The sequence below is a fragment of the Stegodyphus dumicola genome, chromosome 9 (assembly GCF_044657685.1).
Source record: "Stegodyphus dumicola isolate Sdum_Otavi_A_Nest chromosome 9, ASM4465768v1".
In the NCBI taxonomy this organism is placed as follows: Eukaryota; Metazoa; Arthropoda; class Arachnida; order Araneae; family Eresidae; genus Stegodyphus; species Stegodyphus dumicola.
The window spans coordinates 45,467,679-45,482,880 of record NC_140776.1 but is presented as its reverse complement, the minus strand read 5'-3'; the positions used below and the strand labels follow the sequence as shown (position 1 = coordinate 45,482,880).

The 15,202-nt window shown below is 30.5% G+C and overlaps 1 protein-coding gene across 2 annotated transcripts in view; it reads left to right on the top strand.

Annotated features, from left to right (window-relative positions):
• Positions 1-15,202, top strand: part of LOC118194435 (putative arginine--tRNA ligase, mitochondrial) — a 70,577-nt gene that overhangs the window by 5,308 nt on the left and 50,067 nt on the right. For both annotated transcript variants that reach the window (XM_035365593.2, XM_035365594.2), the window contains exons 4-8: positions 64-159; positions 3,003-3,100; positions 11,288-11,427; positions 11,522-11,598; positions 13,917-14,001. In XM_035365593.2, the coding sequence (XP_035221484.1) occupies positions 64-159; positions 3,003-3,100; positions 11,288-11,427; positions 11,522-11,598; positions 13,917-14,001 (496 nt within the window). The remainder of the gene's footprint in view (positions 1-63; positions 160-3,002; positions 3,101-11,287; positions 11,428-11,521; positions 11,599-13,916; positions 14,002-15,202) is intronic.

Below are 15,202 nucleotides of genomic sequence, written 5' to 3'. Positions count from 1 at the left end.
TTATTGCCAATTATTTATTTTTCTAATGAAAGATTTGTTATATGCTACTTTGTGTACTTCTAGGATTTTCCCACTAAAGATGGTATCTCTGATATCTATATGGATAGTATCAAGCAAGACAAATTTATTTTTGTTGTGGAGCAAGAAAGGTTCACCTCAGTGAGCATCCTTATTTTTTTTTTTTTTTTTTTTTTTTTTTTGTTTTGTTGTTGTTGTTGTAAAATTTAACTTTGCTGTTCATTCCCCTCCTTCCTGATTTGAGTTTTAAAATTTTTTAATCATCTCTGCATTAAAAACATTTTCAAATAATGGCAGCTTTTTTGCCCAAAGAGCTATTTGAGTTCTTTTGTGTCCTTGGTGAATATCTGAATACAGTTGAAACCTGATTAAATGTATGTAGATTCAGCAGTTTCTTGATTTGACACCCTGATTTTTTTTTAACATAAAATTCACACATTCTTTTTTTTTTAATATATTCGTGAATCTTTTATAAACATTTCTCTACTTTGTATTTTTAAAAACTGTAAACACTAATTTTTTAAACAGTATGTTAGTTTACATTATAATTTCACGAAAGCTTGAAAAACTTTTTCTCATAAAAAAAGAAACAATAAAGATAGAAACCCAAAACTAGAAATCTATATCTTTATCAAATAGTCTGCATTTATCATAAGAGACTTCTTAGTAAGTGTTATATTTATTCTTTAATTTTTGTGTTTGGACAGTATGAAAGATGCAATGAAGATTTAAAACTAACTCATGACTTGTATAGGTAAATTTTATCTGGAAAAATATAAGCATTAATTGTGTATATTTAATATATATATAATATATTATATATAGCATATTTAATATATTATATATGATATATGATATATTATATATATTAAATATGCTTATATATGATATATTAAATATGCTTATATATGACATATTATATATGATATATTAAATATGCTTATATTTTTCCAGGAAAAATACTTGCTCTTTGGAAATGACTTATATTTTTAGGAAAAATATTAGGAAAAATATAAGTCATTTCCAAAGAGTCGGATTTGAAGCTTTAAATAACTGTTTTTGCAATTGTTAATGCAGGGAGGAATTGATAATGAATAAGCAATAAGCATTTCTAAAATAATGTAGTTAAAGACCAGGAACAATAAAATGTTTACTTACAAGACAAATAAGATATAAGATATTTTTGTAAGTTAATCAAAAAGCCTACTAGTTCAAATTAGGGATTAGTAAAAATTTGACTGAAAAGAAGTCTAGCCAAATAAATTTACTTACTTAATATTTGTTTTCTTCCCCCTTGTTTTTAACATATTTGTGATTCTTTCATAAAAATTTTTTGAAAGCAGAAATGAAATCACCTTATTTTCATGCAAAAATCAGGAAAGAATAAGGAAAACTGGTACTTTTCTGTTATCAGGATTGGATTTGGAAATGTATGTACACACAGATACATGCATATGTTTCTGAATTCGGACCCCATTCAGAAATGTATGCTTATAACAGAAAAATACTCAAAAATGCATTACTGTAATGGTTAAGTATTTGATGATGTTTTTTGTATATAATAACCCTTGTTTTCCCAGTTTGTATCGGCAGTCCAATATTAACTCGAATGATTTACCAGTTTTCTTTAATATTTGAATTTTAAAAAAAATATATATTTACTTTGTTTTACTTAAATTTTGAAGTTTATACCATTCTTCCAAATATTTTTATAAATATCTATGTATTTTCTTGTACTTTCTATATCTTTCTATTTTACACATGTTGCACTTTGTATATCCAAGAGACTTCATTGACTCAAATACATTACTTTAAAACTATTATTAAACATTACTTTAAAATAATTAAATAAATAAATTTAAATTAAAAAAATATAACAACTGAAATTAGAAAACATAGCAAAAATTTGGGCACCTTGAAAATAGGTAAAATTTGAAATCCTTAACCTGATGTGCAAATGTCATTTCTGCAGAAAATTTCTCATCATCTCAAATTCTTTACAAAATTTACATCAAACTGGGATATTATTTCAGTTATTTTTATAAAATTATCTTACATAACCAAAAGCTCTTCAAGGTATAAGGATTCCATATTAAAAATTTTAAAGCTTATACAAAAGACTATCATAAAAATTCTTATAGTGTGTACATAACTATGTCAATAGAAATACAGTAAACTAAACTTTTGATAATTTGCACACCTTGAAAGTAAAAACTGTGCCAATTAGAGAATTGTGAGAATTTTATATATATATATTTCCTACATTCTGATTTATAAATATGCTTTGGTTTTTTAACTATCACAATATTATTTCTTTAAAAGAAATCTACATTCCTATTAGAATATATAATATTAGCATTACAATATTTAATAAGGTTCCTTACTACTTCCCGGTTACTTGAATCTTTTGTGTTCTTACTGTTGTCTCTGCTACTCCTCAGGCCTCAAATTATCTATAATAATTATAGGAGGTGAATATGCAACTGATACTCAGCAAAATCATGGATTGAATGTCAATTCTTGTTTGCCTCACTATCATTAGTCATATATCATGATTATTTCACTTGTATTAGCAATAAAATTCAACATTTAAAAGAGAAAGGTGACCTTCACAGGTAGTTTGTAAGGGTTTATCTTTGTTGGTAAAAGGAATCAAATGTATTTTAAAGTTTAAGGGAGCTCAGTCTATGAACACATGAAAAAGGGGAAAATTATACAAGTATTGTTTTTAATTTTCAGAGCTTGGTAATAAAAGCTAGGGGAAAAATCATGTGAGGAAATACATAATTTATATTATTTCTAGTATGTTTGCATACACATACCTGTAATAATGTGTAATAATAATATGCATAATGTATCTGTGAAAAAGTAAGTATTCATATACATAACTGGCATTAGTATAATGAACTCTGCCTTGTGCTTAGCATTGTTATAAATCCTTCTTTTTGTATCAGCATTTATAAAAATCTAATCTCTATTTTTAGAGTGTTCTTCTTGACATATGCTTTAGAATAAATGTAATACCAGCTAACAGTTGTTTCTTCAGAAATGTACCAGTTGAAAGCATACTAGTTGAATTCAGGTAAAGTTTGAAATTTTGTACTCATATTTTGTAACATTTTTGGCTGCTTAGTTAACTGAAATTGTTTATCATCAACCCTAAAGGAAGAAGGCCATAAGAAGTTAATTCTAATGGTTAGTGAGTTATCTCTTCTCTAAATGCTCAAGAGTAAAATCAAACACTGAACTCAAGGTGTTTTGCATAACTCAAGTTTACCACTGAACTTTATTATTTACTGTTTGGGGATATACAACTAAAAGTATAATAAAACAAATATTGTGACTTCTTATCAACTAAAAAGTGCAGGACTGGCTTCTAGATTTCAGTTATTGACTGGATTGCAAAAAACCCTACTTGAAATTACATCATCATTTGGTCAGATTGGGGTGAGGGGATCTAGCTTCCTAACACTTACCATTCATGACTAACATAGCCATTTAAACCTTCTCCTTTGAGAACATTCCTTGCAATAAGCTGCAACAAAATGGCAAGAGTTTTACTCAGATGCCTGTTAAGATTACGTCCTAGGTTTAATCTATACCATTTGCTGTACAATTTGCATGTACTTCCTTCTGTGTGCATGAAGTTATGAAGCAAGACATAATGAAAAAAATTAGCATAAAGCTAACTCTTAGTAAAACTTAAATCACAAATATTACATTTTTCTAGTTGATTCTTCTTAGGTGTATTAAAATAATGCAAACTAATAATAAAACTATAATGCAAACTAATAATAAAACTATTGTTTAAATTGACTTTAAACCAAAGTGCATTCTAAATTAATTTTGTAATCTTCATGCAAGCTCATCATATTTTTAATATAGTTACTTTTCCATACTGTTGATATGTATAATTTGCAGAGGTGGGGTAAAAAGAAGAGTTGCATGAAATTTTGAAATGCATTTCAGCTAACAGGAGGTCATGATATATAGGCCCCAAATTCTAAGGATTTTCTGTAGTTTCTCAAAAACTACAGGCTGTGGAGAATATAAGAAAAAAAACTATGGATTTTAAAGGTGTAAGGGAAGTGATATGCATGTGTATATTTATTTGGAAAAGGTTCAAAAAGGAAGGATAAATTCAAACTTGCTTAACTTTTGGACTAAATTGCAAAGTCTTATAAATTTTTTTGAAATATTGCACTGCAAAATGGCTTTCTCTTTTAGAGGTTTTTAAAAGAATTTTGGAGAAATAGAATGCTCTGTGTTTTTTTAACTGTGCATGCATGTTCAGTCTGATAATAAAGAGAATGAAGTGAAAAGGCTGCATTTTTAAAATGTAAGATTTACCAGACACCTAATTATATTTGCTATTTTTAAAGGATAATTTAAGTTGTTAGCAGTGAATATTAATTTATGATATTGTTCCTTATATACATAAACTGCAGCGAAAAATTTTCAACTTTTATTGATGTGAAATCGTCAGTAATTTTTGCAGTCAGTCTGGCATCTGTGTTATTAATAAAATAAATATTATAATTTAATGATTGGGTTGAAAAAAAAAAAGAGAGAGATTTTTAAAATGGCTATTTGAATGAATGTAAAGTACATTTTTTAAATTCAGTTTGGTACCTTACCCCCTCCCCCCCCCCCTTTTTTTTTTTTTTTTTTTGTAATTGCAATTTTTATATACAACAGATAAATTTTATCTGAAGGAACAGTTACTAAAACCCACTGAAGTTGTTGACATTAACTTGAGAACTTAAGTTTCATTTTCATCCATTCATTTCATAATGCATCATTTCATAGTGCATCATCATCCATCATTTTCTTTTTCATTCATTACTGATGAAAAATATCTTGAAGAAGTAGAAATTGAGTTTCCTCTGTGTCAAGTAAATAATTTAAAAGAAGATGCAGATTCATTTATTGATACAGCAGGGGCACAAATTGCAAAATTAAAAGATATGAATTGGTGCATTAAATACAAATTATTGCCCATTGTGATGTATTTTTGATGATGAATTCTATATGTACAAGGTGCTCCAAAAACAAACAAAAGAAAAAAACTTTTGCGATATGTAAACCTCTAGCAGCCTATCCACTCATCCAGTCTAAATGAAATTTCAGGCATTGCTATATGAAGGTGTGATGATTTAAAACAATAGAGCTCTCTTGGTTACAGCTACAGTGAAAAAATTTTGAAAAGGAACACCCACATTTGTTTTGCACGAATTGATGAGCATATTGGAAAACCATAAAGGGCATTAGAACAGTAACACATATGACAAAAATTGCTGGCCTAAAAAATGTGCAAAGAACATTGTAAAGGACCAATGACAACACAAAAAGGAGGTGCAAAGTGCATTGGTGCACTTTGTATAAATCACTGGGATACACAGTAGTATCACCAATTACAAAACACCGTGTGTAAAGTATTATTTCGAGAAAACCTTTAATAAACAGTGTGGAAATATTATTTCTTCAATTAGATGTTGAAATGTGCTAACAAGATGACACTTACAGGAAACAATGAGATGGATTGATAAAGCTATTTTATCTGAGCAGGAAAAATGCTGCTCAAATGTGAGTGTATTGGCAAAATCATAAAATGAGGTCCATGTTCCATAAAAACTGTACTTAATTTGGTAAAAAAGTTTGAAAAACTAGATGCATATGTGATGAACAATGATTCAGATGACCATGTGTTCCTGTTCAAGTTTGCAGAAGTGCATAATATACATTACTACAGGTCCATTGCATACTGCATGAAATGTTGCCCACAGTCTCAATGTACCCAAAACCACAGGCTTGAAGCTTTTTTGCTGCGTTTTATAAATGTTTCCTTATTGGTTCCAGAATGTCCAGATGTTGCAATCTGGAGATGAGTAACAGCATTTTGTGAATTTTTTTTTCATCAGATATGTTGGAGATATCAGGTTAGGGATGGATGAGGCACATTTATCCTAAAACTCTTAAGAACTGTATTCTCTGGGCTGACGAAAATCCTTACAGTGTGGCACCAGTGCCTTTATGTAAAGTGACATTGCAGTCACTTTTGCTATAGGTCCGTGCTTCTTCAGGTCCATGCTTCAAAATAGTTCGCTTTGACAAGTATGAAAACAAGCTTCATCACAAGTGCTCAGTATACAACAATGTTGCAGAATTATGTAATTCCAGAAAGCAGCAGCAAAATGTCATTAATGTTATTATATAGATGCAAAATGGTGTTCCTCTGTACTTTGCTACATCTGTTCAGCAAGAGCTGCAACAGTATTTTGCAGATAGAGATATCTATAACTGCAGGTTTGCGGTTACCACAATGTCCGACCTCACTCCAATGGATTTCTGGTTCAAGATTTTCTGAAATCTAAGGTATACACATCAAATCCACAATATTTGTTAAAATTGAAAGATGCCATAAAATGTGAAGTTATACAGATTCCTCGTGCAATGTTATATTCCTCATTGTTGTCAAAAGTCTTCCACATGAAGGCATTGTTGTTTGCGAAGACACATACGTTGAAAACTTGTAATACCTGTTTCCCCCCCTCTCCTCTTTTGTGTGCTCTTCTTTGTACATGTTTTACGGCAGCAATTTTCATTATACGTGTGTCGTTCCTGTGCCATTTACGGTTTTTAAATGCACGGATCAGTTTGCACAGAAAAAAAGGTGAGTGTTGCCATTTGAAAATTTTGAAATTTCTTCATTGTTATGATAAACACGAGAGCTCTTTTATTTTAACCCTTTCTGGACGAGGCATCCCATATATGAATACCCTGTGAACATCTCTCACAAATGAGCATCCCACCTATGCATAGCTGTTGCAGGGGAGGAGGGAAAGCATAATATAAACAAACAGAGTCACCCAGTCAGCCCATCGGCAGCATCACCAAGTGCAATTTGTCTAACAAAAAGATCATGCTTTGTATCTGGTGGGATTGCCATGGTATTATTATCCACAAAGACTATCTGGAAAAAGGTAAAACCCTTGACAGTAAGGTGTACAGGTCCGTGATGACACTGCTATCAAGGAAGAATGTCAAACTGTGTTCTGGCTCAAAAAAGTAATTTTCCATCAAGATAATGCAAGATCACATGCAAGGCGTATTCAGAAACTAAGTACCGTTTTGAAAAAAAAAATAGTAAAACAATTTTTTCGAATCCAATTTTATTTTTACATGAAAATACAGGTCTTAAACTATTTTTCAACATAGTTTCCGCCAATGATCAAACACTTGTCATGGCGGGTGACCAGTTTTTGTATACCATCGTCAATGAAACTTCCCGTGAGTTTCGATAACCACGACTCCACAGCATTTTTCGTGTTATCGTCAGATCCAAAGTGCTTGCCACCAAGCTCGCGCTTCATGTGCAGGAACAAGTGATAGTTGAACAGCGCCAAGTCCGGGCTGTACGGCGGGTGATTGAACTGCCAAAATGAAACTGTCGAATTAACGATTGAGTCACACCAGCAGTATGGGGCCGAGCATTGTCATGGAGCAACACAATTCCTTTACTGAGCATTCCTCTTCGTTCGTTTTGAATGGCACACCTTACTTTTGTTAAAGTCTCACAATATCGTGCCACATTAATGGTTTCACCTCTGGGAAGAAAATCAGTAAGCAAAACGCCTTTCCTATCCCAGAAGACAGTGCACATGATTTTTTGTGATGACATTGTCACTTTGAACTTTTGTTTTTTCAGAGAATGAGTGTGTCTCCACTCCATCGATTGTTGTTTCGATTCTGGTGTGAAATGACACACCCAAGTTTCATCACCTGTCACAATTTGGTTTAAAAAGTTTTCTCCCTCATCACTGTACTGCGTGAGAAATGTCAGGGCACTACCGAATCGCTTTGTTTTGTGAACATCAGTGAGCATTTTTGGAACCCATCGGGAACACAGTTTGCGATAATTCAAGCGGTCAAACACAGTTTCGAACAAAACAGTACGTGAAATTTGTGGAAATGCCTCTGAAAGAGTTGTCATTGTGAAGCATCTGTTCTCATGAATTGCTTCATCAATTTTCCGTACCAAATCATCGGTGACAACAGAAGGCCGACCACTCCGAGCCTCGGCGTGGACATTTGTTCGACCTACATTAAACATTCTTACCCACTTTCTCACCATTCCATCACTTATCGCGTATTCACCGTAAACTTCTGTCACTTGACGATAAATTTCGGCCGGTTTAACATTCCTTGCGTTCAAAAATTTAATCACAGCACGAATTTCACAGTCAGCGGGAGAACTAATTGTCTTAAACTTTTTCAGTGTTCACAGCAAACTGAAAACACAACATAGAGCAACCAAAATGGCGACAATTGAAAGTCAGTGAACAAGAAAGACTAGTGCGCATGCACGGGACGCCTACCACAGCGCTGCGACGGCACTAGAATGAAACGGTACTTAGTTTCCGAATATGCTACGTATGTCTGCATTCACCTGTTAGACTCTGTATGGATTCGAATGGGATCTTTTGCCACATTCACCATATAGCCCTGACATCACTCCTTTGAACTTTTACCTTTTTTCACACCTGCAGCTATATCCTGCTGGTGCTACCTTCCATTCTCTATACGACATCTAAAATGAGGTTGATCTGTTTTTGGACCTTCGGCCACCAAGTTTCAGGGCTGAAGGCTTTGAAAAACTACCCAGACATTGGCAGAAAATCATACATTTAGGTGGTGATACATGCCGCATTATAGGTACTGCTTTCATTTTTTTTTATCCTAACTTAATTAAGAACCTTTTTTGGCAGAAAACTTTTGTTACAACCAGATATTTAATTGCTTAATCACTGAAGAGCCAGAACTTATCACTAATCAAAAGAAAAGAATTTTACTAATCTCTGTCATTAAGAGATTCTTAAAAGGTGATAAGCGCTACAGCAGATTTAGCATTACCAGATAGACTTGCCAATGCTGGATCTCTTGATATCCCCACTTTCTTATCTCAGGCTGTTGGAGTTGTTGCTTTTGTTTAACAACTGGCCATGATTATTTGCAGCAACATTTACATCGGATTGGAGTCAAGGATTCAAATCTTTGCCCTCTGTGTCATCAGGGAGATATGGATGATAACCGCCTCAAGAACTCCCCTATTCTTTTAAAGTTTATTACAGACAACGTTATGAAGGCTAATTTTTACCCTTACTTTTTACTCTGTCATCATTGTATTGGGCTGCTGGTCAACTAATGGCACAAATGCCGAAGATGGGTGTAGGATTAAAAATATATATGTATTTAATTGCTTTCATCTGCCATAACTTATATAATACTAGCAGCTTCGCTGCCAGCCTTCGTCTGGCTTTTAAATGTACCGGAAAAATGGCTGAAGGAAACACCAAGCGTTAAATTTGAAAAATGTGTAGAATTTTACTCTGCAGAACAACTTCATAAAAAATAGTTATTACGTATACCAAAATTACAATGAAATAAGCAATATCCGTTAATACAAATATTTATTATCCTAATAAATAAATTAACCAACTTCCCTTTGCAAAATCTTAAGAACTCAAATGGTATAAAGGACGTTAAGAAATTTGTTTTCTAAAAAAATTAACTCAAAACTTTTCAGTATCTTAAAAACAGTGAAATGAACAATAAATAACATAAAAGAATACAAAAAACAAAAAATTCTGAAAAGCAAAGTATGATTAATGGTATTTTATCTTATATTTTCAAGAGAAAAAAATTACAATGAAATAAGCTATATCCCTTAATACAAATATTAATTATCCTGATAAAAACATTAACCAACTTTCCTTTGAAGAACAAAAATCATGCAAAACTTTTCAATATCTTACAAACAGTGAAATAAGCAAAAACTAACATGAAAGCAACTCAAAAAACATAAAATTCCGCTCAGAATTTTACTCTACAGAACAACTTTATCAAAAAAAAATCAATAAAAATGTATTATATATATATATATATATAAATGACAATGAAATATGCCAATCTCTTAAAAACAGTGACATAAGAAATACGATGAAAAATTGTTGCCAAACCCATATTTCTAAAAGAATGAAACTATTCAAAATGATGCTATTTCATCTAAAATCTGTTGACAACAATAAGACAGGAAAATTGTTGCCAGAATCACATTTTTAAAGATGTGAGAAGTGTACTCGGAAGCTTCATTTAAAAAAATTTTTTTAAATACAAAATATTATCATTTTTCCAAAATTCTTTTTGTAAAAGCAGTCGCAAGGATGAAAGTTTAACGTGTCCCAAAATCAAAGAAAAATAAACTGTACATTTTTAAACATAAACTTTTTTAGAAAAAATCCCAAAAGGTGTTAAGCTCACTTTGTTAAATAAATTCGTATTTAATCGATTTATTGAAACACAAAATTTATTTTAAGTTCGAAAAATAGCTAAGTGTCTACATTTCATGACGATGTGAAAATGGAGTGCGTAGAAAAAAATCTCGCTTTGCTATAGCCCATTGTGTCTCAAAATGACGCGATTTCGCCACAAAACATAAAATTAAAAAAATTCGAATTTCGAAAAAATCACTTCGAGGTGCACTGGCTCATGTCTACATGCACATATGTACCAAATTTCGTAGCCATAAGTCTATTAGCTTACGCGCAACATGAACGAAAGACACACACACACAGACTCTTTGTTTTATTATATGTAGAGATTTACTGATGCCAGCCAAAATAGTTATGCAATAATGAAAAAACAAAAAATAAAAGTCTGTCCAATATAGTGTAATTCACTTTCAATGACAAATAAAGGATATTTGCATACAAATTATTAAAGTTATTGAAAAATGAAGGAACTGCTACTCACTACGAAGTTAACGTAATTCTCCCCTCAAATCACAATGTCTGAAATTTGCAAGATATAAAATTTTGTGCTTATAAAAATGCTTTGAATTTAAGTTTGTGACTTTTTAGTGCATGGCAACTAAGTTTATTCAGTAGTGAATATTTATTATGCTGAGACAAAAATTTTACATCTTGAATGCCTTTATGAATGAAAGAAAATCCAAAGGCTTAAATGAATAACAAGGTTAGTCTAAATAAGTACGAGGAAATTTTTTTTGCATGTAGAAGTAAAATTGTCTGTTAAGTTTTATATATATATGTATATATATATATATATATATAAGTTTATTTATATATTATATTATATATTTGTGTATGAGTTCCTACTTTTTATGTAGGTAAAATCCTGTGTTTATACATTTTTGTGCTATGATTATTTGTTGTCATAAAATAAAGTACTTTATGTGTTATATTAACAGCTCACCTAACATTGCTAAACCTTTTCATTATGGCCATTTTCGATCAACAATCATTGGAAACTTTGTAGCCAATATATGTAATTATGTAGGACATGAAGTAACTAGAATGAATTATATTGGAGACTGGGGTTTTCAGTATGGTATGTAAATATAGTTAAAATTAATTAATGAATAAAGAGAAATAAAAGCTTTTTTGTTGACATTTAATTATTGATGTAAAGTTATTTTCTTTAGGTATTCTTGCTGCTGGCTTTAGGAAATTTGGAAGTGAAGAAAAGCTTAGTGCAGATCCATTAACTCATTTGTTTGAGGTATTTATTTAATAATTTCAATGATATAATTAGTTTTCCTTTTGTTTAATTTGCTGTGAATTAGTATATACCTGCGTGAATTTATTACTAATGTCTTAAATTCAATGCAACATTTTTAATGTATGTTGGTGATCAAAATTACCTTTATATACATAAAAATATGATATTTAAGTATCCAATCAGTCTTATTTATGTTTTCATAGAATGAACAAAAGACACTCCTAATTATCCAATCCAAACTGATCAGTTTCTTCTGAAATGCAAATAATGACCAGCATCAGGAGAAATATGTGTATATAATATAAGGTGCAGATGTCATTGTATGTCATGGAACTCCATTGTGTGTTCAATAGAGATTCTGTGTTTAGCTACAAATACTAAAATGAAATTTTGCAACCCTATGTAAGGTTTTAGTATATGTGCCTGTGAATCTCTCCTCTTTTTATTTATTTTATGTATTAGTTGTTTGCTCCTATGGACTTCGGTCTGACATGTTATGCATTACGTGCAAAATTCTGGCTCTGCAAGCAGCTAGTTTAAAAACAAGTTCTAGAAAAATTACCTAATTAATTTATTAATATTTTTTATTATTCTCATTTTAAAAGAGTGTGAAGAGTCAATTTTATAATCTGTGAAGGTTTCAAAACTTTATCACAGACGCATTTTTGTATGCGAAATTTTGTGTAAAAGGATATGACATTACACATCACAGCAAAATTAAGAAAATCTTTTTTTTAAATAAAAAGCTGAGAAAAATATGTATGAACTTATAACACGGAAAAAATTATAAATGGCATGGCAGATTCCATTGCAGATGATTTTAAATATAGCAATCAGGCCTTACTCTGTTGTTTATACAGTAAAATGCAAAAGATTGTATTTGATTGTTTGACTTATGGCAAAGAATACAAAGACTATTTGCCAAGTAAATCAGCAAAAAAATAAATAAATAAATAAAATAAGTACTAAATTCAAAATCTTTTTAGAAAAGAAAAGAAATTTCATTTGCAAAATAGCAAAAGTCTTTAAGCCTAATTTCTTTGCAAATAATTCTTTTTAGAAAGGAATACATAAAGGAGCAAAATGTATACATAGAGGGGAATAGTGTGATATGAAGTTACATCATACCCTTCAGTTGTTGCGAGATTAAGCAATTCTTTCTTCCCAAATACATGCGATATCTGTCAGTCGTAAATTTGTAAAGTCGAGCTGTGATCGTAAGTACTAACTGCGGTGCAAAACTGCAATGTAAACTGAGCACATTGATGACATCAAAACATTAAAACCATGCTTTCAAATGAAGTTACGCAATAGCCAAGGAAGAATGAGAATTTTACATAAGTCATGAGAAGTATTAAAAAGGAAAAAAATCTGGAATATTGCTTTTTCTTCTTTTTTTAGGCTTGTATTCTTGTCTTAAGAGGGTGAAGAGTTTGTTTAATTTTTGAAAATTTTAAAACTTGGAATTTTTTAATAATGGGTTAGAAAATTGGAGCGATTTTCAGAAATTCTAAAAAAAAAAAATTCTGCAAATTAAATTAAAAGTGTAGTGCAAACTTCATATAAAAGATTTGTCACCATTCTATGTGATTGTGCAGGTAGTAAACTGCTTAGTTTATTCGTTAAACTATGCTATGTGGGATAAAATCGACAAAAAATCATTCAAGATTTAATTTAAGTATCTAAATCAAATTTTGAAAAAATTATTTCGCACATTTTGATTGTTTGGAGAACTTATGTTCCATATTTCATACTCTGTGCCTATCCATATCTATGCTATGCAGCAAATTTACATATTTACTGATTCTTCATTTTCTAATAATTGAAATCGTTACAGTGTCCATGTTGAGTAAACCTACTTGATAAATTTCTGGAAACTGAAGGCAATAAACAAATAAACTAACCATCCAAATTTATTGATTTGAATCTGGCAATGAAATTAGAGACTTTTAAAGAGTATTTCTACTGCCCTTCAATGCATGTTATTCTTTTTTCTCATTTTTTACAGTATGAGCTTTTAATTTGTAATATAATACTCAGATTTTACACTATTAAGTCAGTGACTACTATTTATGGATACATCACATCTGTTTAGTTATTACTTATGTAGTTTTTTCCCACATATTAAAAAGCAGCTACACATTTTATGCCATCTACATAAATTTTAGATTTTAATTATAAATATCAAAATTGAGGTGATTTTTCCACTTGCTGCTTTTTTTACCATAATTTATGTTTTAATTTTTATATTTCACAAATATATTTGAATTATGGTGTGTTTTGTTTTTTAATTTGTGCATTGTCAAAAAATATTTTAGGTGTATAAGGAAGCAAATGCAAGAATATCAAATGATAAAGAATTTGATGAAGAAGCAAGGAAATATTTTCAACTAATGGAAGAAGGTAAATATGGGATTTGTAAGAAGCTATAAAATTTAGACAAAGTTTATCTGAAGACAATTATTAATTTATAGAAATAAAATTCATATTCCTCGATGTATTGCAAGACAAAAGGAGAATTGTCTATCTTGCTACATTGTTGTTGTTTTATATTAAGAAAAACAATAACTGGAATTCTAATACTTAAAATTGTTTATATCAGTAACCAGAAACTTAATTTTTTTTTTAATGCAACAGAGAAAATAATAGTGATACGTAAACATTTTTTTTATGTAAATGAAGGATACTTTTTAAATGTATTTGCCTTACTGTTTTTTAATCATTTTTCAGTTTCTAGAATTTTGTTTCATATACTTTTTGTTTTCCTAAAAGCTCACTTGTAAATTGCTTTATAGCATTAGTTAAAATTTTTTAACATGTTGAATCAAATAATATTTTACCATTTTTTGCTTGCTTGATTGCTGCTTTTCAGTAGCCTGAAGTACATACTTTTTTATGTTAACAAGTATGGAATTTAACTGTTAACTTAGCAAGTTATGAACATAGTTGACTAAGTTTTTATGCCTGTGTGTACTGAACTCTGTGAACTTAGTTGTTATATCCCATAAAATATGAATAAATTATATATCTTCAATCTTGAGATGCAAATGTAGTTTCTTGGAAAAATACACAAGCCTGCATAATTTAGGTTCTGTCATGTTTTTAACACTCAATTATTGATTCGTATGTATCTATTTTAGTGTTGAATCAGAAAATGACATTCATTTTCCCCCATCTCATCAGGCTTTTTCAAACGTTGCAACTTTCAAAATTTGTAAAAATTCGAAAAATTGCAAAAATGTGAGATCTTTAAAATAGACTTAATTTTTTTTTCTTAGGCTTTATTCTCTTTCTTACTTTGTACCATGACAATGTATGTAGAATAGACATTTTTATTTTATGTATGGAAGTTTGCATGGGCCAATTATGCTCTGCTTCTCACTTTTCATTTTATGTCTGGATAGTCTTCATCTCAGTGTATCATCCAGCAGTAGTCAGCCATCATCAAAGTGGTTTATTTTCTTGATATCTCCTTTGCATTTCTTTGATGTTTTGATGAAATCTGTCACCCAACTTTTCACTAACAATACCCAGATTTTCAGGAAAATAATCCAAATGTGAATTTAGGAAGTGAACTCATGGAACATTCTAAATTTTTGTACTT